At 42.9% G+C, this 22,108-nt stretch overlaps 1 protein-coding gene across 5 annotated transcripts in view; it reads right to left on the reverse strand.

Moving 5' to 3' along the window:
* JSRP1 (junctional sarcoplasmic reticulum protein 1) overlaps positions 1–22,108 on the reverse strand; it is an 82,208-nt gene that overhangs the window by 3,016 nt on the left and 57,084 nt on the right. For 2 of the 5 annotated variants that reach the window (XM_074303995.1, XM_074303987.1), the window contains 3 exons: positions 10,108–10,272; positions 4,170–4,357; positions 88–134 (listed from right to left, as the gene is read on the reverse strand). In XM_074303995.1, the coding sequence (XP_074160096.1) occupies positions 88–134; positions 4,170–4,284 (162 nt within the window). In that variant the 5' untranslated portion in view covers positions 4,285–4,357; positions 10,108–10,272. Of the gene's footprint in view, positions 1–87; positions 135–4,169; positions 4,374–10,107; positions 10,273–22,108 lie in introns of all 5 variants that reach the window. The other 3 variants (XM_074304014.1, XM_074304005.1, XM_074304023.1) reach the window with 2 other exon arrangements.

Raw genomic sequence — 22,108 nt, forward strand, 5'->3', positions numbered from 1 at the left:
TGTTCTCGGGCTGCTGCCTCCAGCCCTGAGGACCTTCCTTTTGACTTTTGTCTTTTCACCCAAAAGCCCTTTCTGTGGGCTACGTACCCGCGCTTGGCTGCTCACCTCGTCTCTACTTTCTGTCTGCTCATCACCTGGGGGGACATTAGACAAGGGTAAATTGAGAGAGAGTCACTGTGGAACAAGGCTACCACCACCCAGCCTGGGCCAGCCCCCTGCACCTTCCTCTTCTTGTCCCAAGTCCCCTCTCTCCATTCCACATTAAAGAACTGTTCTTTGGGCAGCTAGGGGGCGCAGTGGATAGAGCACCAGCCCTGGAGTCAGGAGGACCTGAGTTCAAATTGACCTCAGACACTTCACACTTCCTAACTGTGTGACCCTGGGCAAGTCACGTAACCCCAATTACCTCAGCATAAATAAATAAATAAATAAATCCTGGTTCTACAATTTGGAGCTATACCCAAAGGTTTATCAAACTGCACACCCTTTGACACCTGGTCTCTACTTGGTCTGGATCCCAAAGAGATCTTAAACTGTTTGTGGCAGCCCTCTTTGTAGTGGCCAGAAACTGGAAACTGAATGGATGCCCATCAGTTGGAGAATGGCTGAATAAGTTATGGTATATGTAGGTTATGGAATATTATTGTTCTATAAGAAATGGTAAGGTCTTTCCCCCAAGATGGCACCAAAGATGAAGAAGGAAGCCATTGCCCCCCAAGGCAGAAGCCAAATCCAAGACCTTGAAGGTCAAAAAGGTGGTATTGAAAGCCACCCAAAGAAGGTCTGAACATCCCCCACTTTCCAGGGCCCAGACCCTAAGAGTTCGAGGGCAGCCCTGAGAAAAGTGCCCCTGGGAGAACCAAGCTTGATCCCCCGCCATGTTCCGTGTCCCTTGACCACTGAGTCTGCTGTGAAGAAGACTTAGGGCAACAGCCTTGTTTTGTGGCCGTGAAGGCCAGCAAGCCCCAGATCCAGCAGGCCATAAAGAAATGGCAGGGCCTGCCGGAGAGAAGGTCCGGGTGGCCTTGCTCCAGACTACGATGCTCTGGATGTTGCCAACAAATTTGGAATCATCTAACGCCTGTCCAGCTCTCCCACTTTACCTACGATAAAAAGCTTTCCAATATAAAGAAAAAAAAAAAAGAAAGAAAAGGAACAATCAGCAGAATGATTTCAGAGAGGCCTGAGAGTCTTCCATGAACCAATTCTGAGTAAAGTGATAAGAACCAAGAGAACATCATACACAGCAACAATGTGATTATATGATGATCAACTTCGATGGCCTTGGGTGTTTCCTACAATGATCTGATTCAGGCCATTTCCAACAGACTTGTGATGGAGAGAGCCATCCAGAGAGAGGACTATGGGGACTGAATGTGGATCAAAAGATAGTATTTGTACCTTTTTTGTTGTTTGTTTGTTTGTTTTTTACTTTCTTGTGTTTTTCTCTCTTGATCTGATTTTTTTTTTTTTTTTTTTTTTTTTTTTTTGCCTAGCAAAATATGCTTAGAAGAATTGCATGTATTTAACCTGTATTGGATTGCTTGCTATAATGGGGATAGGGAAGGGAAATTTAGTTAAAGACATTTAGCATGAGCAGATAAACCAACCGGGAAGATATTGATAACTGAAAGGAATATAACCTCCACATCAGGTAAAAGAGTTCAGGCATCTCTTGTGAGAAACGACAGTTATGTTTCCAAAGAGAGAAAAACAGGAAGTCTGAAAATGGGAATAGTCCAAAGGAGGGAGGGAGCATGGGAGCTCCAGAAACGACCTGAAACCAGGTAAAACTGGGCAGAACTAGCTGTATAGCTAAAAAAGCTGAAAGTAGGACAAAGGTCATCGCTTAGCTAGAGGAGGAATACTTAATTGCTTCATAAGTATGAACTTGTTCTCCCCAGGAGGAGCCAAGGCTCATTTTAATGACCACATAACGTGTGTAGCAGGACGGGGAACATGTTAAGGAGTGGAGGTTGTGGGAGGATCAGGAAAGTATGTTAACTTCATCACCCCAGCCAGTGCAAAGATGAGGGAGGGGCTCTGTGGCCCGGAAAAGAGAGAGCAGACTTTGCTCCTGACTCCATAAAGTGTGTGAGCCCATTTTGAGTTTCACACCCACTTTCTGTAGGAATGTATTAAAAGCTTAGATTGCTTTGCTCATCCTGAGTTTGTTTATTTACTGCACCATTATTGGGTTCAGAATTTTGTTTCCAACATTATGAATAAATAATGCAAGAAAATGAATAGACATCTGATGGATTCCCAAGAAACTGAAGCAGGAATCAGTGATCGCAGACAAAGTGAAACCTAAAGTTTCATTCAAGAAAGAATATTTTTAGGTGCACATTTACATATGTGTAAATCTGTATTACATATGTGTGTGTGTATTTAAATATAACCTGCTTGGGGGGTGTGGGTGGATAAAAGGAGGAAAAAAGAATAAAGCAAAAAGTACACATCAGAAAACAAAAGAATAACCTACAAGGAAGCAAATCAAAAATGGACAATCATGAATATAATGTCTTATATAACTTCTATTATTATATGTGCTTTCTTGAAATGGAAATTTATTATTACATATATTGAATTCTCCCTGATGTTCTTCAAGGCACATGACAATGAACGAGATGGGGATGAGATCTCTAAAGAGAGAGGCTTCATTTACCCCAGAGTTGGAGTGAGCCTGAAGGTCCTTAGGCCTTAACCCAAGGACATACCAACTTCCCTTTCCTGCTATCCTCCCATGACATCATTTTCTTCCTATCTCAATCAAATATGGGCAGCTATGTACTTATTGACCAAAGTTCAATTTTCTGGGTAATTCCCATGTTTAGAATCTAAGGCCCTCAGCCAATGAGGGTGAGGGTCTCTTGTAGGAGGGGTATTTGTGTTAGGGACTATTTAAACTGTTAAACCTGTCTCCAAGATGCCTGCTTTCTTATTATACAAGAAAGTGTAATTTGTTTTGCTCCTAGAGATATTTCCAGCTTTTTTTATTGTATGTTGGTCACTCACCATTCTAAGCCACATAACAATGTTTTGTTTTTGCTTTTTAATTTTCCTTTTTTTGTCTTTGTTTTTCTATTTTTTTTTTTTAATTTTTATTTAGTTTTAAAGAAATGTTATTTTAAAAAAAACACAGCAGGATGTTGCCAAATGATTTAAAAGAGAATTAAGAACTCTGAAAGCAAAATTTATGGCCTGCAGAGAAGAAATAATTGGCAGAAAAGAAAGACTTGAAACTGTAGTCATACTAAAGAAACAAAAGAGAGAATAACTGATTGGGAACGCAAATACATAGAAGTGAAGGAGAAAGTTGAAGAAGAGAGGCAAAAAACCATAACATTCAAAGGAACTGATCTCCATACAAGAAAAATACTGATTTCAAGTTTAGGATATAAGCCAACATAAGAATTAAAAAACCACACTATTAACTCCAAGACACATGGTAGTTAAATTTAATAACCACCAACAACAAATTCTGCAGCAACTAGGCCCTCATATATTAAGGAAAGGAAACTGAATTACACAAGACTATTTGGCATCCATCAGACACCCCCGCCGGGTATGGAATAATGTGATCTAATGAGCAACCCAGAGTAACATACCCTGGAAACCTGAGCCTAATCATTAATGGGGGGAGGGGGGAAGGATGTTTAATAAAGAGGAGGCATTTGAAGCTTTCCTCAAAGAAAACTAGATCTGAACAAATTATTTGTTCTTCAAAAACCCCGGACAACAGAAACACAAGAAAGGTAAACAAACAATACAACCAAGGACAACAAAAGAATAACAGAAAGACCAGTAAGAGGTTTCTTTCTAAAAGTACAAGAGCAGACAAGGGCAAAAGCAGAAGTGGAAAAGAAGTGATGGTGGAGAGATGGGCCCCAACACTGCCCAGGGTCCACATCTAGTAAGTTTCTGAGACCAGATTTGAACTCAAATCCTTCTGCCTACAGGCCAGTGCCATCTAGCTGTCCCAGAGTCCAAGATTCTCCACAAAGAAGCAGGAACAGGAAAACTGTCACAGAAGGAATGATTATGAAAGGTTAGAGCTATATAGCAGGGAGTTCAGGATAGGACTTCATTAATACTTTTCAGGAATGAGTCTTTTATACAAAATAATAGCCCTACACCAATGTGAAGTATCCCACGTATCCAGGTACCTTTGGCCTTCTCCTGTGATTGTTTCCTGGATCTCTCCGTTGACATGGTCAGCTCCTCAATGGTCTCGGGAAAGCCCAGACCCCTGTCCAGCACCTCAAGGTCCCCTGTTGCCATATTGAGACCAGACTCCTCAAACAGAAGGAACTGGCTCAGAAGGACATCACACGCTTCTCACAGAGACCCTTTTCTGGAAGAAAAGTTGGCTATAAACAGAGAGTATGTTACAAAATGGGGGTTTATGTTTTTAAAAGTGAAATTTATATACAGCTTTTCTGGGAACTTTCTTCTGAGTAAATAATGATCTTAGGGCTAGTACAGATCTCAGAACACAGGATAGCAATGGGCTGGGAGGGCCCTTAGAACCCAGGAGGTCAGAGCTGGGAGGGCCCTTAGAAGTCGGGATGTCAGAGCTGGGAGGGCCCTTAGAACCCAGGAGGTCAGAGCTGGGAGGGCCCTTAGAACCCAGGAGGTCAGAGCTGGGAGGGCCCTTAGAACTCGGGATGTCAGAGCTGGGAGGGCCCTTAGAACCCAGGAGGTCAGAGCTGGGAGGGCCCTTAGAACTCGGGATGTCAGAGCTGGGAGGGCCCTTAGAACCCGGGATGTCAGAGCTGGGAGGGCTCTTAGAACCCAGGAGGTCAGAGCTGGGAGGGCCCTTAGAACCCGGGAGGTCAGAGCTGGGAGGGCCCTTAGAACCCGGGAGGGCAGAGCTGGGAGGGCCCTTAGAACTCGGGAGGTCAGAGCTGGGAGGGCCCTTAGAACCCAGGAGGTCAGAGCTGGGAGGGCCCTTAGAACCTGGGATGTCAGAGCTGGGAGGGCCCTTAGAACCCAGGAGGTCTGAGCTGGGAGGGTTCTAAGTCGGGCTCGGTAGCATGGCTAGGAGAAGTCCAAGCCTTGGGGTTTATAGAGGAGCCAACTTGGGGGTTACAGTGGAAGTTGTAGTCTCTGGCTTCTGTAGTAGATAGATTTTGGGTCTAGATCAGTTCACATTGAACTGTCACTAACATGATGTGTAACTTAAGACAAGTCACCTCCGTTCTCTGTGCCTCTATTTTCAAAGCTGTTATAGTCAGGAACTAGGAATGGCTGAGCGCCTGTGGGAACACATGCACGAAGACTCTGCCTCGAGCGCTGGGGAGTCTCGTCCACCCCAGGGGCAGGACCTTCCTAGTGCCCGGCTGCCACCTGTTGCCCCTGCACATGAATGTCTCGGAATGCCTTAAGAAACATTAAATGGGAAGAATTTGGGGGAGTCTGGGAACATTTATAGGAACTGAAGCCACCTGGAGGGAGCAACATCAAGGGGAAAATAGTGAAATGAGGCTTAATGTTGAGTCCGGAGGCTCTGGGGGCCGGAGTCAGGAAGTCTGAGCTCAAGTCCAGCTTAGACACTGACTGTGTGACCACTTTAACCTCCGCCTGCCTCTGTTTTCTCATCTGTAGCATGGGGACAATAGAGCACCTACCTCCCAGGGTCATTGTGGAAACATTATCCAATGAGATAATTTTTGCCATGTACCTTACAGACTTTAAAGCAGGATATAATAATAATAATAATAATAATAATAATAATAATAAGTGTTATTATTATTATTGTAATGCTCGAACTTGGCTCCAGAAAAAGATTTAAGAAAATGAACTTCCCTCTTTTTATTGCAAGGGTAGGAACTAAGGGTGTGGAAGGAAGGAAGGAAGGAAACAAGCACTTCTATGCACCTACTATGTGCCAGGCATATGTGTAAGTGCTCCACAGATATTGTTTCATTTAGTCCTCACAGCAATCCTGAGAGGTTGGTGCTACTGTTATTCCTATTCTAGAGGTGAGGAAATGGAGGCAGACAGAGGGTAAGGGACTTTCCCACAATCGCATAAGGCCAGGTTTGGACTCAGGTGGATTATGTATGGACAACTATTGATGATTTTTTGATTCTGCTGAACTGATTTTTTAACTTTCCCTTTAAAAAACACACACACACATTTAACAAGGAATGGCTTGCTGGTCAGTAGAGGGATATATTTGGACACAAATGTGCTGTAACAACAAAAGGTCATTTTTTAAAATTTGATTTTAATTTTTAAAAATGTATATTATATTTATATTACTATTATATAATTAATATAAATAATAGTTAATATTAATTATATTTATTATATAATTTGTAGCATTATTTATTATATCTTATATCTTATATAACATATAATATATAATGATATAAAACACATTATATAAATATTTATATAATTATAGATGTAATATATATTATATATAATATATAAATAATTATATTTAATATAACTATATAATACATATCATTTATATTAATTATTTATATGATTATATTCATTATACAGTAATATAAATTAATAACAACAATAATATATTAATACTATATATTATATTATGTCATATTTATTTTTAAACATTTTAAACCATTTTTTAAAAATATGAGGGCTAGATTAGGTGATCTTTAGGTTCCTTCCAGGGTCAACATTCCATGACAGGACAATTCAACCCTGGACTGACTACATGACCTCCCTTCAAAGGAGAAGGGAAGTAATAGGATTTCTGACCTGTGGGTAGAGACAGAGATTACTAGAACCAATCCCAAGACCACCCTCTCCCTTCTCTCCTACTAAGCCCCTTTTTTTTCCACATAAAAGCAATAAAGAGTCAAGAATACAAGACCTTCCATCTGTGAGATCCTGCCCAAGTCCTTTCCCTGATGTGGGAAATAGTTTACTTATCTGTAAAATGGGAGGAAGGGAGCGAGGTTCTCTTAGGTTCTTCCAGCTCTGAATCCTCAGCTCTTAAAACAAGGGCTAGAAGGAGAAGCCACTAGTAATCCCTGTCCTCCTGATCTACCCAGACCTTAAAGTTCAGATGTGACAATGATGGTGAAAGTGCCAATAAAAAGCAGAAGCTAGTAAGCTAGAGTTATTCCCATTTTACAGATGAGATGAGGCAGAAGTGGGAAAACAGCCTGCGGGGTTAGTGCCTGCCAGACTGGGGCACTGAGCCCCTCTGGGCCACCTCTCCCACCAAGGACTTCCAGCCAACATTCAGAGCTGTCACCTTGGTGAAAGCCAGGCAGGCCTCAGTGTCCATCGGTGACTCAGAGGCAGGGGCCTATAACACTCCTTGAAATCTGGGGGGGGGGTACATGAGCCCCTGAGCTCCTCAGCATTGTGACCTTACTCCTGGGCCCAGACCTCGGGGCCTCCTGAGGGCAAGGATCTTCGGACACTCCCCCGACCAGTTTCTTAATAAAGAATCAAAGGAAACATGGAGAAGCTGTCTGAACAGGTGACACAGCCACCACTATGACCCTATAGCTCCAGAGGAATGGCAGAGAAGGGAGAGAGAAGCTCCTAGAGGCAGAGTTCATAAAATAATATACACAAGATTATACAAAAAAACTTTTTATGCAGATAAATCAGATTTACAAAATTGGAGAAATATTAGTGTCAATGGACAGGCAAGGTTAATATAATAAAATGACAATTTTACCTAAACTAATTTATATATTCAATACCATCCCAATTGAAATACTAAAAAAAAGTTCCTGAATTATAAAAAAAAAATAATAGCAAAGATCCAGAGAAAATAGAATATATATTGACTAATTTTAAGTATTTGTACCTATTTGTGTCTAATGGTAGCCATCCCTAAGGTGGGAGGAAAGGGAAAAAAAAAAAAAAAAAGAAATGTACACAGTGATTTTATTATATATTTAAAAGGAATAACAAAATGTATATGTATTTTATGTGAAAACACCTTTTTATTATATTATGTCATGAAAATGCTTTTTTTCATTGCATGAATTAAAAATAAAATAAATAAATGTGAAAATAAAAATAAGCACCAAAACCATGGTAGGTGAAGGGCTAGACTTAGCAGTCAGGAAATCCTGAGGATGAATTATGCTAAAGCTGTTGGATTTTGGACAATCACTTAATCTCAGTTTCTTTATCTCTAAAATGGGTATTATAATAATGTTACCTCTACTTATTGTTGCAGATCAAACACAGGAATATATGAAAAGTAATTTGTTAACCTTAAGATGTTTTATGAATGTTATTATTATCATCATCATTAATGTTTCTTGCGATGACAGAGTGAACCAAACCAAAGAGACAGAAAGAAAAGCTGAGAGTAACTAAGGGATAAGTGATCTAGAAAGAGTTCTCATCAGGCGTGGTTCAAGTTCTGGAGGAGGGCTGTACCCCAGCTTTGAGCTCCTCCCTCCCCACTCCTGTGAGACGTCGGCAGGGGGCTTCCCTCTCCTGGCTCTGCTTGTGCTGCTGTAAATGAGGCCCTGAACCAGATGACCTCTGAGGGCTTCTCAGGGCCAGCGTCCTGGGCCCGGCATAGGGAAGTTCCTTTCAGGCCTGGAGATCTGGCGACCCCGAGCTGCTGCTGGGGCGGCTCCTGCCTCTCTGTGGCGACAGCTGCCTGAGCTACCCCTCACCACCCCTCTGCCCCATTGGGAGGGAGGAGCCTTCCGTTCCCCCTTCACTTCCCCCACACTCAGCTTTCTTGGGGGCCCTGCACTTTTCTTGGCCTGTCTTGTAACAGTCCTGATGGCTCAGGATAAGGGGTCAAGTTGCCCCCAGTCACTGTTAGTTACTCTTTACCACAGCCAAAGAAGGGGGGGTGGGGCACCTTAATTCTCTTGGTTAAAACGAAAAAGGGCAAGATTTCGCAGCCCACAAATCTCGAAGGGACCATTGGGGTGGTTCAAAGTAACCTTCCTGACAGGTTCTCATGTGGACTGTTTAAACGCCTCTAGTGATGGGGATCTCATTACCTTTCATTAGCTATTCCTTATGCAGATCAGGAACCTGCCTACCTGGGAATGATGGGTGGGGTAGATGGGAAGAGGCGAGGACTGGGTGGACAGGGTGGGCTCTGATTCTGAGAAGATAACTCATGGATAAACTCCCATACTGCCCCCTGGCCCTGGCTCAGGAGGCAAAGCATGCTTGGGAATCTGAGTGCCAACCAGAACTCTGCCAGCTCAATATGAGGGTAGTCTTGGGCATGCCACTTAATTTATAAGGGCCTGTTTTCTCCTCTGTAAATAAGGAGCTGAGGCAAGATGATTGCTATCAATTCTAAATCCTGCCATCTTGGGGCACTGGTTTAGTCTAACTTGGTGATCCAACCCTAATAGCTCAGAGGGAGCTTAAAGGAGAGGATGGCTGGGAGGTATCTTCAAACTCATCTCCACATTTTACAGATAAAGAAACTGAGGCTCAGAGAGTAGATTTGCTCAAAAGTGAGTCAGTAGTAGGGCCAAAGAAAGAAAGCAGTCTTCTGTCTAGGACACCTCACAGAATGCCAGAGCTAAAAAGGACTTAAGAGACAAATATGCAACCCCTTTCGTTTGCTGCTGAGGGAATCATGGCCCAGATAGGGTGAATCAGCAGCCCAGCTGGGACCAGAACCCAGCTCAGTCCGGGGATCTCCCCATTACTGAGATGCTCTGGAGATACTCCCCCCAGTTCTGTTATAACCTTGAAGGAAATGGCCCAGAAGGGAAGGCGTCCACAGAGCTTACTTTTGGCAGCCCTTGCCCCCCCCAGCAGGTGAATCAGTCCTTAAAGAAGAGCCATCTAGAAAGACTCCTCCCTCTCCCCACATGCAGAGATAGGGACCTTTAACAGAAACTTTCCACAAGACTATGAAGAGGACCGGAAACACAAGTCTCCCAGTACCGCTGACTAGTAAGAAAGCGCCTCCACAAATAACCCCAAGTCTATCCAATTGCAGTTGTCAGGCTTGGACTGCACGAAGTCCACCAGAACCTGGTCCAGCAGAGCATGGCCAAGGCCCTCGGAATTGGAGTCACTGCCTGGGCCTGACAAGAAGGCGTGCCCACAGGCTTTTCCACCAGGGAAGTCTGGGGGGGTCAAAAAGAAGAAAAGGCCCACCCTTACCTGGGGGTAGTGTGTTCCGGTCCTGTGCGCTCCCGTTGGGGGCCGAATCTCTCTTCTCACTCTGTGACTCCGGCAGGACTGCTGAAGGACAGCCACAGGTGGCCACCCCGGCTGGGAAAAAGTCCTGACCAATCCCTGCAGGCCACGGCAAGCATGGTGTTCTCCCTGGGAGGGGGCATAAAGAGACTGACATCAGGTCCAGTAGGCCCTTGGAGGAGGAGGCAGCTGTCGTAGGCCGGAGGAAAGTCACCAGCTTATCTCCTTCTCTGTCCAACTGGCCAAAGGAGTGCCAGCCAAGAGGAATGAGGGGGCAGGTGACAGGCTGAGTTCGGCCAGTGCGGCCACAGGCAGGCTGATAATTTCCCAACCTACTGTCGTATGCAAGCACAGGGATTTTGCTGGTGTGGGTAATTCCCCTTGAACCCCTGTAGCCAATCCAGTGATGAGCTTTTCGGCATTCACTAAGCCACCCTCCGTCAGACCTACCACCCATCACTGGGCCCACACCCCAAGATCCGGCTGCCGGCCTCTGCCAAGTTTTCTTCTGTGCCTTGGGAGGCACTGCAGGAAGAGTGCACTGGAGGCTACCTCCTGCTTAATCATAAGAATAAGCATATTTCCATGGAAAAATAGACCACAAAATATCATAGTGGGCAGAGATCTAAAGGGCCTTTTGATTTAGTCCTTTCACATAAAGATGGGAAAGCTGAGGCCCAAGTCTCAGGTCCCAGAGAGAATCTGGGAGAGGTTCAAGGGAAAAGACTGGGGTTTTGGGGTCAAAAGTCTTCTTTGAGCTTTTGGGGGCTTTGAATATCAAATGCTTGTTGGCCCAGGCCTTTACCACAGTAAGTAAACCTTATGTTTCTAGAATTGCATTGAGGGTACCAATCATGCTTGCATCTATCTGGCTACTGAGAAGAAAATGCTTTGTAAGCCTTAAAATGCTTCAGAAATTGGAATGATTATTATAACTGAACAAAGTCAAGTCCCTTCCCACTAAGATCCCTCCACTGAAGGCTGCTTGGGCTAGCTTTGCCAGCCCATGGTCACACAAGGGATGGGGATGAGAAGAGGAAGGATGACTTGGAATATTTGCAGATGAATCATTCTCCCTTAGGAATGCAATCTTCCTTAACTGCCTCCTTTCTGTTCACTCCCTCTCTTTGTATTCCTTATTCTCTCAGTATCTCTTCTCTGTCTCTATCTCCTCTCTCCCTATGTCTCCCCTTCTACTCCTAATCTCTGTCTCTGAATCTCTCCTCTTTGATTCTGTTTCTCTTTATCTCTCTGTTTCTTTGCCCACACGATATTTAGGAATAAGTATGAGCTAGGAATTGAGGGAGAGGAGGAGTGAAGAGATGGAAGTGATTAGCTTGTTGGAGCAATTCATCTTCTACACTGCTGTTAGTCTTTCAAAAACATAGGTCTGACCATATCACTTTCCTGTTCAAGCAGTTTTCATCTCTAAGATAAAATGCTTCAGCTCAGCATTTAAACCCCTGGCAATATGGTTCCAGCCTGCCTTTACAGGTTTATTTTACATTATTCTTTACATGCTCTGCCTTGCTGACAAACTGGCTTATTTTGCTGTCCCTCAAATTTTTCGGTCCATTTCTCTTCTCCATACCTTTGCATAGGTAATTCTCCATGCCTAGAATGCCCTCCCCAGAAACCTAATTTCTTTAAGGTTCCACCTGGCAATCCCCTGCTTCTGGAAGCCTTTCCTAACTCCTCTGGTTGTTAGAGATCTCCCTTCTAAGACAAACTTGTTCATACTTATTTGTGGACATGTTATATCCTTGGGTAGAATGGAACCTCTTTGAAGGTAGATGACATTTTGATTTTTTTCTCTTTATATTTCCAGTGCTTTGTACCAATAGAGAGAAACTTGGGCAACAGCAGGGAAATATCAGAACACTTTGAATAGTCTCTCTTTAATACCATAAAAGCTTGTCTTTTTAGTATAAACATTCTTCCTCTGATACTACAGACTTCTAATTTTGGAAAACCAAAATACCAGAAGAAGCATGCCTGTGCAGTGAATGGGTCTGTCAATACTGACCCAGAGTCAGAAAGGGCACAAGGGGCCTAGGTCTTCCAGTGAACACGGCTGCATGGAAGGCTGCAGAGACTCCTGGCATTCTCACATGTACCAACAATGATCTAAATAGGGCACCAGATCAAATAACCATCATGAAATCCAAAGTTCCTCCATTCGGCTCAGGGTTGCACTGTAAGGAAGTCCGGAAGTCATGGGGATTGGAAAAGGGTTCCATTGTAGAAGCTAGCCTGAACTCTGGGGACCAGGCAAGAAGCCTATAGCCATGCCCTGATAGGGACCTCCCAGGGGCCCTACTTGAGGAAGCCTCTAAGAGGACGGGAGCTCAGACCAGAAGATGGGATGCTTCAAGGGGCCAGAAGTTCTGTAGAGCTCTGCTTGGGAGCATAGAAGGAAACCCTGCTAGAAATCTGAAAACCTATACAAAGGGAGACATAGACCAGTGAGGAGATCAGGAAACAGGTCAGGATCAAATAAGGCCCCACAATTCCATTCAAGAGTTTGGATGACCCCAGACTGAGGCTAGAGTCAGGGCTAAGCTGGAAAAACACCAAACGCTATTAAGGAATTTTGAGTCAAGGGATATCCATGAAGTTAGTCCATCCAAAGAGTAAATCCACAACTACAAATATGGTCTCAAAGGGGGGAAAAATGTCTTGACCACAAGGGCTACAAGAGTATCTAAAAGAAATGACGTGAGAGATTTCAAAAAAGTAAATGATATATATATTTTTTTTTAACATGTTTAACATATATTGCATTACCTGTCATCTAGGGGAGAGGGTGGAGAAAAGGAGAAGAAAATTTAAGGTTTTGTAAGGGTCAATGTTGAAAAATTATTCATATATATGTTTTGAAAATAAAAAGCATTAATAAAAAAAAGTAAATGATAAATGAAATATAACTGTGCAGGAAAGAATTGAAAGGTGAATAAATTACTTGGAACCATAAGGGAGAAAATCTTACCCAAGTAGCAGACTCCTCAAAGAATTAGAATATACCAAAATTAGAATTATCTTTGAATTAGAATTCTTGAATTGTACCAAATTAGAAAATTAGAAGGGCTCAAATAGAACTTAATGACTCTCTGAGACAAGAAGAAATAAAAGAAAAAGAAAATAAGAAACAAAATAAAAATATTAGGATGAAAGCCAAAAATTGATTAATTATCCAAAACAACTGACTTGGAAATCAGGCCAAGGAGTGATAATTTAAGAAATGCTGAGCCTGAATAAAGGCAGAAGTCTTCAAATTTCATTTTTGCTCTTTTCTTTCAAAGAATTTCTTACCACTGAACTGTGAAGCTTTTCTCTTTCATTCCTAAGAAAATTTATGCAACATATTTAAGAAGCATATTGTTTAATAATCCATAGCTTAATGGTGGCAGAGGAATGTTTCCTTCTCTGTAGTTGACAGTACATTTTAAGGGGGAAAAGGATGGGGAGGAGGTTGTGGAAGAAAAGGATCTTTGATGGGGGTGAAACTGTGTCCCCTTTAATCTGTAAAATAATCACTCTGAAATTATGTCCTCTTTGATTCAGGGTCTCCAGACTCCAAAGAGTCTAGGAGAAGGCATATTTTCCAGACTGGGCCTTTCTAAGGCATGCCCCATCATTGATCTTTTGGATAGACTAGAGCCCCATTCAGGAAGTCTTCAAAATGATTTTCATTCAATTGGAGATCTGGGCCTAATTTTGAGTGGCTGAAACTCTAAGATCAGTGTCTAGGCCTGGGGGCATTGGCTTTCTTTTTAACTGGGAGCTTAATCCTCAATAAAGGCTAATTCTAAACTCTTATCTCTACAAAAGCCCAGAATGGGGCAGAGCTGCCTACCAGGACTCTTGCCTGCTGTGAAGACATTTTCTTCTCAGTGATAACCCTTTTTATTTCTCTGCCAGGATTTTGCCACTGATGAAGTCAGTCTTTCTAGCAAAACTAACTTCTCAGGGCCAATAAAACTTCCTTTTTTGCCACTAATATTTTGGGTTCATGGATTCTTTCACATTGGACCTGCACCTTCAACCAAAAAGTGATTTCTACAACTCTCTGCACTGCCACTAATTGCATCACTTTCATATTGTGAAATAAATAATAATCATGGGTGGTAATCATATTGATCAGAGTTCTTAAGCCTTTCAAAGTATTTTGTCTTTACAATGTTTTTACTGTGTGGAGTAGGGCAGCTAGGGGGCGCAGTGGATAGAGCACCAGCCCTAAATTCAGGAGGACCCGAGTTCAAATCTGGTCTCAGACACTTTCTAGCTGTATGACCCTGGGCAAGTCACTTAACCCCAGCCCCAGGGAAAAGGAAAAAAAAAAAAAAAAAAAAAAAAAAAAACCTATTACTCTGTGGATTGTTCTTCTGGATCTGCTCATTTTGCTCTGTTAATATCTTTCTAGGTTTCTCCAAAACCATCTCCTTTCTGTCTCACAGCACAATAACAAGGTAGAACCCTAGATTTTCTTTTATATGTATTTCTTTAATTATTGGTAATTTGGAGCATTTTTTCACATGGCTATTGATAACTATTCATATCCTTTTACTATTTTTCTATTTGGGAAATGCTTTAATTCTTATATTTTGAATCAGCCTATAAATATTGGACATTATACTCTTTTTTAATTATAGCTTTTTATTTACAAAATATATGCATGGTTAATTTTTCAGCATTGACAATTGCAAAACCTTTTGTTCCAATTTTTTCCCTCTTTTCCCCCATCCCCTCCCCCAGGTACCAGGTTGAATATGTTAAAGTATAAGTTAAATACAATATATGTATACAGGACATTATACTCTTAGATAGAGAGAAATTTGCCACTTCCCTTTTAATTTTAGCTGCATTTATTTTGTCTATGCAAAAACCCTTGATTTTTATATAATCCTCATATCTCTTCCTTCCCATCTCATCTGTACTTGCCAAAATCCTACCTGTGCTTTGAGGTCTCCTCAAATGCCACTTACCAGATATGTCTTATCATTTAAAGTAGACTATAATCACTGTCTCTAAATCTATACTATCCAGAATAGTGCTTTTCACCTAATGAGTATGCCCAAAAACATTTGCTGAAAGGAACACATTTCCTCATCAACACTAGCAAAAAAATTCAATCATAGAAGGGAAATAAAAGGGAGGAAGCTTAATCAAGCACTTAGTTAGAAACTTGAGAGAGAGAGAGAGAGAGAGAGAGAGAGACAGAGAGAGAGAGAGAGACAGAGAGAGAGAGAGAGACAGAGAGAGACAGAGAGAGAGAGACAGACAGAGAGAGACAGAGACAGAGAGAGAGAAAGAGAGAGAGACAGAGAGAGAGAGAGAGAGAGAGAGAGAGAGAGAGAGAGAGAGAGAGACAGAGACAGAGAGACAGAGAGAGACAGAGAGAGAGAGATTACATTCCCAAGATGTATATAGAATGTGCATATAAAGAAACAAAGCAAGCATGTACAAGTAATTGTGGGGAAAACAACACATGCAAGCTTTCTGAGTAACCAGTATGTGGAAGAGAGATTTCCAAAGTGAGGGGAGACAATTACAAGAGGGTCTTACTATTATTCCTCCTTAGAGCTTCACCATTCTTACATGTCCCGTTTAGAGAAACAATGGGAGGAAAAAGAAGGACACAAGCTGGGGAACAGGAAAGCAGGCAAGTCATTGCTCCTCTATGGGCCCAAGTTTCTCTTTGTTCAATGAGAGGTTTGGCCAAGGTAGTCTCTAAGGATTCTCCCAGCTCTGACCTCCTGTGTTCTAAGGGCTCTTCCAGCTCTGACATTCTTTGTTCTAAGGGCAAGTTCTGATATTATACATTCTATGATTCAAAGCCTCATGTATACCCTCCAGCATATAATAGTATAAGATTATAATAGGTGTAAATAATTTTATAAATCATAAAAGTGCTAGTATCCATCAATTATTCTTATTACTACTACTACTATCATCATCAGCTCCCATAGGCCACACCAATGTCCGTCTGTCTGACTTTTCCTGTTATTTTTTGCTTTTTGTTTTTCTGGGTTTGGGGGGGGTCACCCACTTCCCATGTGCCAAGCAACAAATACACGCCTCCCAACAAGAAGAACATTCTCGGGGGACACTGAAGTTGGTGGCGGGAGGAAGCTGTCATAGTGACAAGAGAGAATAAGAAGGAATAACAGCAGAGAATATTACAGGCCTCAATTTTTTTTTGTTATGAACTAAGAAAAGCCAGAATTAAGGAATACCTGCCAGTGAAACTTCCGGGAGAGGGGTTCTAAGAAACAAGCCATTATATTGCACTTACCACTGGCAGGAGGAAACCTGGACAAGGAGAAACTCCCCTTTAAGTTGTACTAGGGAAGAGGTGTGGGAATGAGCTCCCGAGGAGTGGCTACTCCAGCTTCAGGCTGAGCAGGAGCTGCTCCAAGGGAGGGGGGCCAGGGTCATTCGGCTCTGTTTCAAGCAGTTCTTTCTCTGTGGCTTTGGTCCCTGTCTCTGGAACCCAAGTCACTGCTGGGCTTGCTGCCTGGAGACATGCACATGTGGTGAGAATGGGAAGCTTGCCCTTCTTATCAATGGCTCCTTATCGTTTGTTTTTCCATTCACACTGGGGTAGTGATGGTTAAAAAACAAAATAAAAAGGTTTATATGAGCCAACAAAAAATTAATGACCAGCATTTCTTTAATTTCTTTTCTGCTCCAGTGACATGTTTATACTGCTCCAACTAGGTATCTTGCCTGGTTTTTCATTTGTACAATGCTGATTGAGGTCTTCAGAATGGGAGGAGGGTTTGAGTCACTTAACACAAGTAGGTACACTTATAGCTATAGTGGGCAGCTGGATGAAGCAGTGGGCCCAGAAGCAGGAAGACAGCTTCAGTGGGCCTCAGTCACCAGCTGTGTGGGCAACTCCTGTAACCCTACATTCCTCAGTTTCCTTGTCTGTAAAATGAGCTAGGAAAGAAAACCAATCCAGTATCTCTGCCAAGAAAATTCCAAATGAGGTCGTGAAAAGTTGGACACAACTTAAACAACCAAACGACAACAATTTCCAAAATAATCCACACTGAACCTAGTAACATGTGGGAACTCCAGGGTGGAATGGGATGGGCTACACTTGTATTAAATCTGAGAAGAAAGGCAAGGTTAGAAAGCAGTTCATCTTAAAGCTGGAGTTCTGAGTGGAACTCAATCAATCAAGAGTGGGATAAGATGGCCAAAAATCAATCAGTGCTGCCTTAGAAGTCAGGGACTGCCAGTGTTGAAAGCTGGAGGGCTGGGAAGGTCTTTGTTTTAGAGTTTGATTCTGGCCTCCAACCCAAGTATGGTGTTTGATTCTGAGCAATCAGTTGAAGGAAGCAGAGATAGATGTTTAGCCTGAGTAAGGGAAGTCCCAGTGGACTTGGCACAGACAGAAACTCCCTCTCAGTTTCCATAACCTTACTATATCCTATGAGTCTGACCACCCCTAAGCAGACTTCCTTACTGGATCATCACCCACGGACCCCTCACAAGACTGTCTGGATCCCTCTTCTTTCACTAAACTCTCTTTTGGAAATCTCAGGTTTAATTATTATCTCCTTCCTAGTACTCCCAAAGAAGCACATTCAGGCCTGTTTCCTTCCTGATTTAGTGTCTTGCACTGCCTCTTGGACATCTGAATGTTTTACAGACACCTCAGACACTATCTAAAGGCCTGCCTCCGGGAAGAGGGAGTAAGTTTTTTCTGCTTGGCCCCAGAGGACACAACTAGGACCAAAAGTGAAAAGGACAGAGGGAAGCAGCTTTAGATTTCCCATAAGAAAACTAAGGATAGAGAGGCAACTGAGGAGGTGGTGAGGGGCCTTCTCTCCTAGAAGTCCTCATTAAAGACTCAGTGCCATCCCCAAATTCCTTCTATGCTTCCTGCAAACATTTCCAAATTGCTCCCAACCTTAAAAAATCACTTGCCTCTGCTGTCCCTTCCAGTTCATAGTTAAACTGAAAAAAGCTGTCTAGATTCTTTGCTTCCACTTTCCAACCTTCCAATTACTTCTTATCCCTTATCATTCATACCCCTACTCACTACCTATTGAAACTGTTTTGGTTTTTTTTTGATGGGAAGGGAGAACGGTGAGGGGACATGACAACTCTCCAGATTCAGTCCATACTCCATTATAGTACATTTTAAGAGTATTTGCCTGGTATCTTTATAAATCTTATAAATATTTAAAATAAATGTTTTATTCCAATCAGCAAAAAAAAAAAAAAAAAAAAAAAGTCTTCTTATCCTCTTATGCCAACTCCCTTGTCCACTACAATTGAGAACAAAAGTAAAACATAATCCATTACAAACATGTGTCGTCAATCAAAACAAATTTCTGCATGGGTCAAGTACCCCAAAAAAAATAAATAAATAAAATGCCTCAGTTCTTTGCCTCTCCATCAGGAGGTGGGTTATTTTGTTTCACCATTAGTCCTCTGGAAATGTAGCTGATCATTAAATTGATCAGAGTTCTTAATTCTTTCCAAGCTGTTTGCTTTTAATGCAAAATATGCTTTTACCATATTGTTGCCATTCTGTTCACTTCACCTTGCATCAATTCATAAAGGTCTTCCCAGGTTTCTTTGAAACCATACCATAATTTCTTATAGTAAAGTAGTCTTTTAATCACTTTCGTCTACAGCAACTTTTTAATAATCTGTTCTACAAATGATGGGTCCCCCTCAGATTTCCAATCTTTGATATCTCAAGAAGAGCTACAAAATATTTTTATATATCCTAAGAGTTTCTTTTGCTAGAGACCTTTTCCTCATTTGTACAGTTGTCAGCCTGTACACTCTGTGTGATATAATTTCCACTGTAACCTCCTTTTCTCTTCTTTCCACTCCTACTCAGTATATTCTACCTATTTCTTTCCATTCTTCTCTTAAGATCATCAAGACATAAAAGAACCATTCTTAGGCCTTGTGTAATTGGATTCTAACCCATTGATGATATGGTTCAGAGGGCTAGTATATTATCTCCCCAAATCAGAGTGTAAGTGCTTTATCCTTATTTAGTTCTTTATATTGTTCATTCATTTTAACCAATCTTTTCAAGATTGGCAATGATCTCAATCTCTAAATCCCAAGAGTTTTCTGACCTCTCTGAAGGACTTTCTGCCCTCCCTCTTGGACAGAAACTCCCTCTCAGAGTTTCCATAATCTTACTCTATCTATGAGTCTGACCACCCCTACTCAAACTTTCTCACTGGATCATCACCCATGGGCCCCTTACAAGGCTGTCTGGATCCCTCTTCTTTCACTAAACTCTCTTTTGGAAATCTTAGATTCAGTTATTATCTCCTTCCTAGGACTAATAAGCACAATCAGGCCCATTTCTCTCCTGATTGTGTCTTGCACTGCCTTTTGTATATCTGAATGTTTTACAGACACCTCAGATCCTGAACAGAACCATTATATTTTACTCTCAAGTACTTCTTACTGCTATTCCCTTTTTTTCTTCCCTCTGCCTCAGAGATCTCATCAGTTGCCATGTGTGACCCTCAAATCCCATCCAGTTCTCATCTCTCTCCTGCCCTGTTTGTTGGAGGTCTATTCTGAGCCAGCCCTGGCACAGGACAGTCTGGGGGTTCTGGCTTGGGACTGGAATTGGATGAGATGCTTGTAGACCATCCTTACAAGCTGTGGGACCCTGAGTGAATCACATCACCTTGCTCAGCCTCAGTTTTTTTTCTTTTTTTTTTTTTTTAGTAGAATACAAAAGGCCTTTATTCCACCTAAAAATATAAAGGTTTTTGTTCTGCTAATGAGCATAGCCTCAGTTTTCTTAACTGTAAAATAATCCTCTGGACCAACTAAATCTCAAGTTGGATTTCACTGCTTTTAGGGAAAAATCATCCTAATCCTGTGTGTGGAGTAAATATTGCTCCTACCATGCAGTCCCACCTCAAAGTGTGAGGCATCTTAAACCCCACAGGTTCAAAGCAGAGTTTTTATTATCTTTCCCCAAAAAACCTGTTTTTCCCCTAAACTCCCTATGTCAAAGTTTGTAACTGGGACACATCATGATCCCTCACCCCAAAAATCCAACAATGACTTATCGAAGCAGGCAAGGTACCCTGAGGGAGAGAAAGGAGGCTGGTTCTGGGTCATTTTCTGGTACCATCTGCTACGACTCTCTGAGGCCACAGGTGTGGCCAGGGCATGTGGGCGCTCCCACCAAAGGAGGAGCTCTGCCTCTGAGCCCCGGGGCTGGCCAGGGATGCCCCGTTCCCTCCAGGGACGTTGTTATTTAGGCTCAATGAGTAGAACTGATCCAGACGCTTGTGGGAGCCAGTTTTCTTCCTCCAGTGGTTAGGCCTCCGTAATCCCCTCAAATTGACTCAGGAATTTCTCACTTGTGGGAAAACTTGTTGCCTCCTCATGCTTATTAAAGATATACCACATGCTACTCCAAGGGATACTAGTGCTGCCATCACCCCTCAGGCTGAGGAGAAGGGGCTCCCCGCCACCGCATTCAGCACCCCCCACCATCACTGACAGGAGCCCTGGGTAGCACTGCCCAAGCAATGGGCCCTGCTTCCAGCTCAGCCCCCACGGCCACCGTCCCAGGAAGCAAGCTCTATGGAGAGGCAAGCTAACAGCCACTGCGGACCTGGAGAAGATCACCACCAAAGTGCTGACGCTCTCAGACGATTCTCCATCACCGACAGACAGGATTTTGTCGGCAGAAATGACACCGAAGGAGGATCGTTAACGTCTGCTCTGCTCCTTCATCCCCAGGACCAGGAAACCTTACCTAGCTCTATTCTCTCCCCTCCCCCCACTCTTCGTGCCCTCCCTCTTCCCTGTCACTCCTCACTGATGTCTCTGAACCCCGTCTCTCCCCTCTCGGGTCCTTTCTCTACACAGCGGCCAAAGGAATGTGGCAAAACTGCAGCTCTAGCCTCGTCACATCCTGTTCAAGAAGCTTCAGGGTCCATCAGCTGGGAAGTACCGGGGTGTGGAGGAAGACTCCTGTCTGAAGGAAAAGATGGGCAGGATGGAGACCGGGAAGACTTAGATGAACGGATGCAAAGGGAACACCATAGACAGTAACAGAAACACTGCACAGGCGATGTGGGTTCCTTTCCAATTCCCAGCGCCCATGAATTTCAGTGGGACATATCCAGGGCTATCCCAGCTCCCATTCTAATGATCTGCTCAGGTTTCCCAACCCCCACAAAGTTTTGCAGGGGAGCTCTATTTGACTTCCTGTACCCGGAACCTGCCACTAGACCTCAATTAAACCCTAATTTCATTTACTCCTTACCTAGTTCTCATCATAGTGAGCAGCTGTAAATGACTTAGTTATTCTCAGCAACACAAGGATCTGTGACAACTTCGGAGGACGCATAATGAAAAGTGCCGCCCATCTCCAGAGAAACGATTGAGGGGGTCTCAGTGCAGACTGAAGTATACTATTTTTACTTTCCTAATTATCCTTGTTTTTTCCAATCTTTATCTTCTCTTACAGCATTTTATATGATCAAATATGTATAATCTGCATTAGATGGCTTGCCTTCTTAAGAAGGGATTAGAGGGAAGGATGGAGGCTGAGAATACACAACTGAAAATTTTTAAAAAATGAACCTTAATATTGTTTATGTGTAATTAAGAATGACAAGTATACAACAACAAAGTAGCTTCAATGCCCCGCCCCCTCCTGCCGCTCAGACAGATCCTGTCTAGCCTCCGCACCCCCTTATAACCTGGCTGCAATCTTCCAGACGGGTTCCGTGGTTCTCTTCCTCTAGCACTCTGCGGCCCACGCCAGCCAGCCTAGCCCTAGCTCCCTGACATGCCCCTCCAACCGCGCCTGGGTCCTCTCCTCTCCCCCTCTGGGCGCTCCGAGCTCCTTCCCAGCTCTGCTCAAGGCCACATCCCTTCCTGACTCCCGGAGCCGCCAGTCTCATGCGGAATCCCTTTAATAAGCAGGAGGAGGCGCAGA

Source organism: Sminthopsis crassicaudata, chromosome 1, assembly GCF_048593235.1.
Source record: "Sminthopsis crassicaudata isolate SCR6 chromosome 1, ASM4859323v1, whole genome shotgun sequence".
Lineage (NCBI taxonomy): Eukaryota > Metazoa > Chordata > Mammalia > Dasyuromorphia > Dasyuridae > Sminthopsis > Sminthopsis crassicaudata.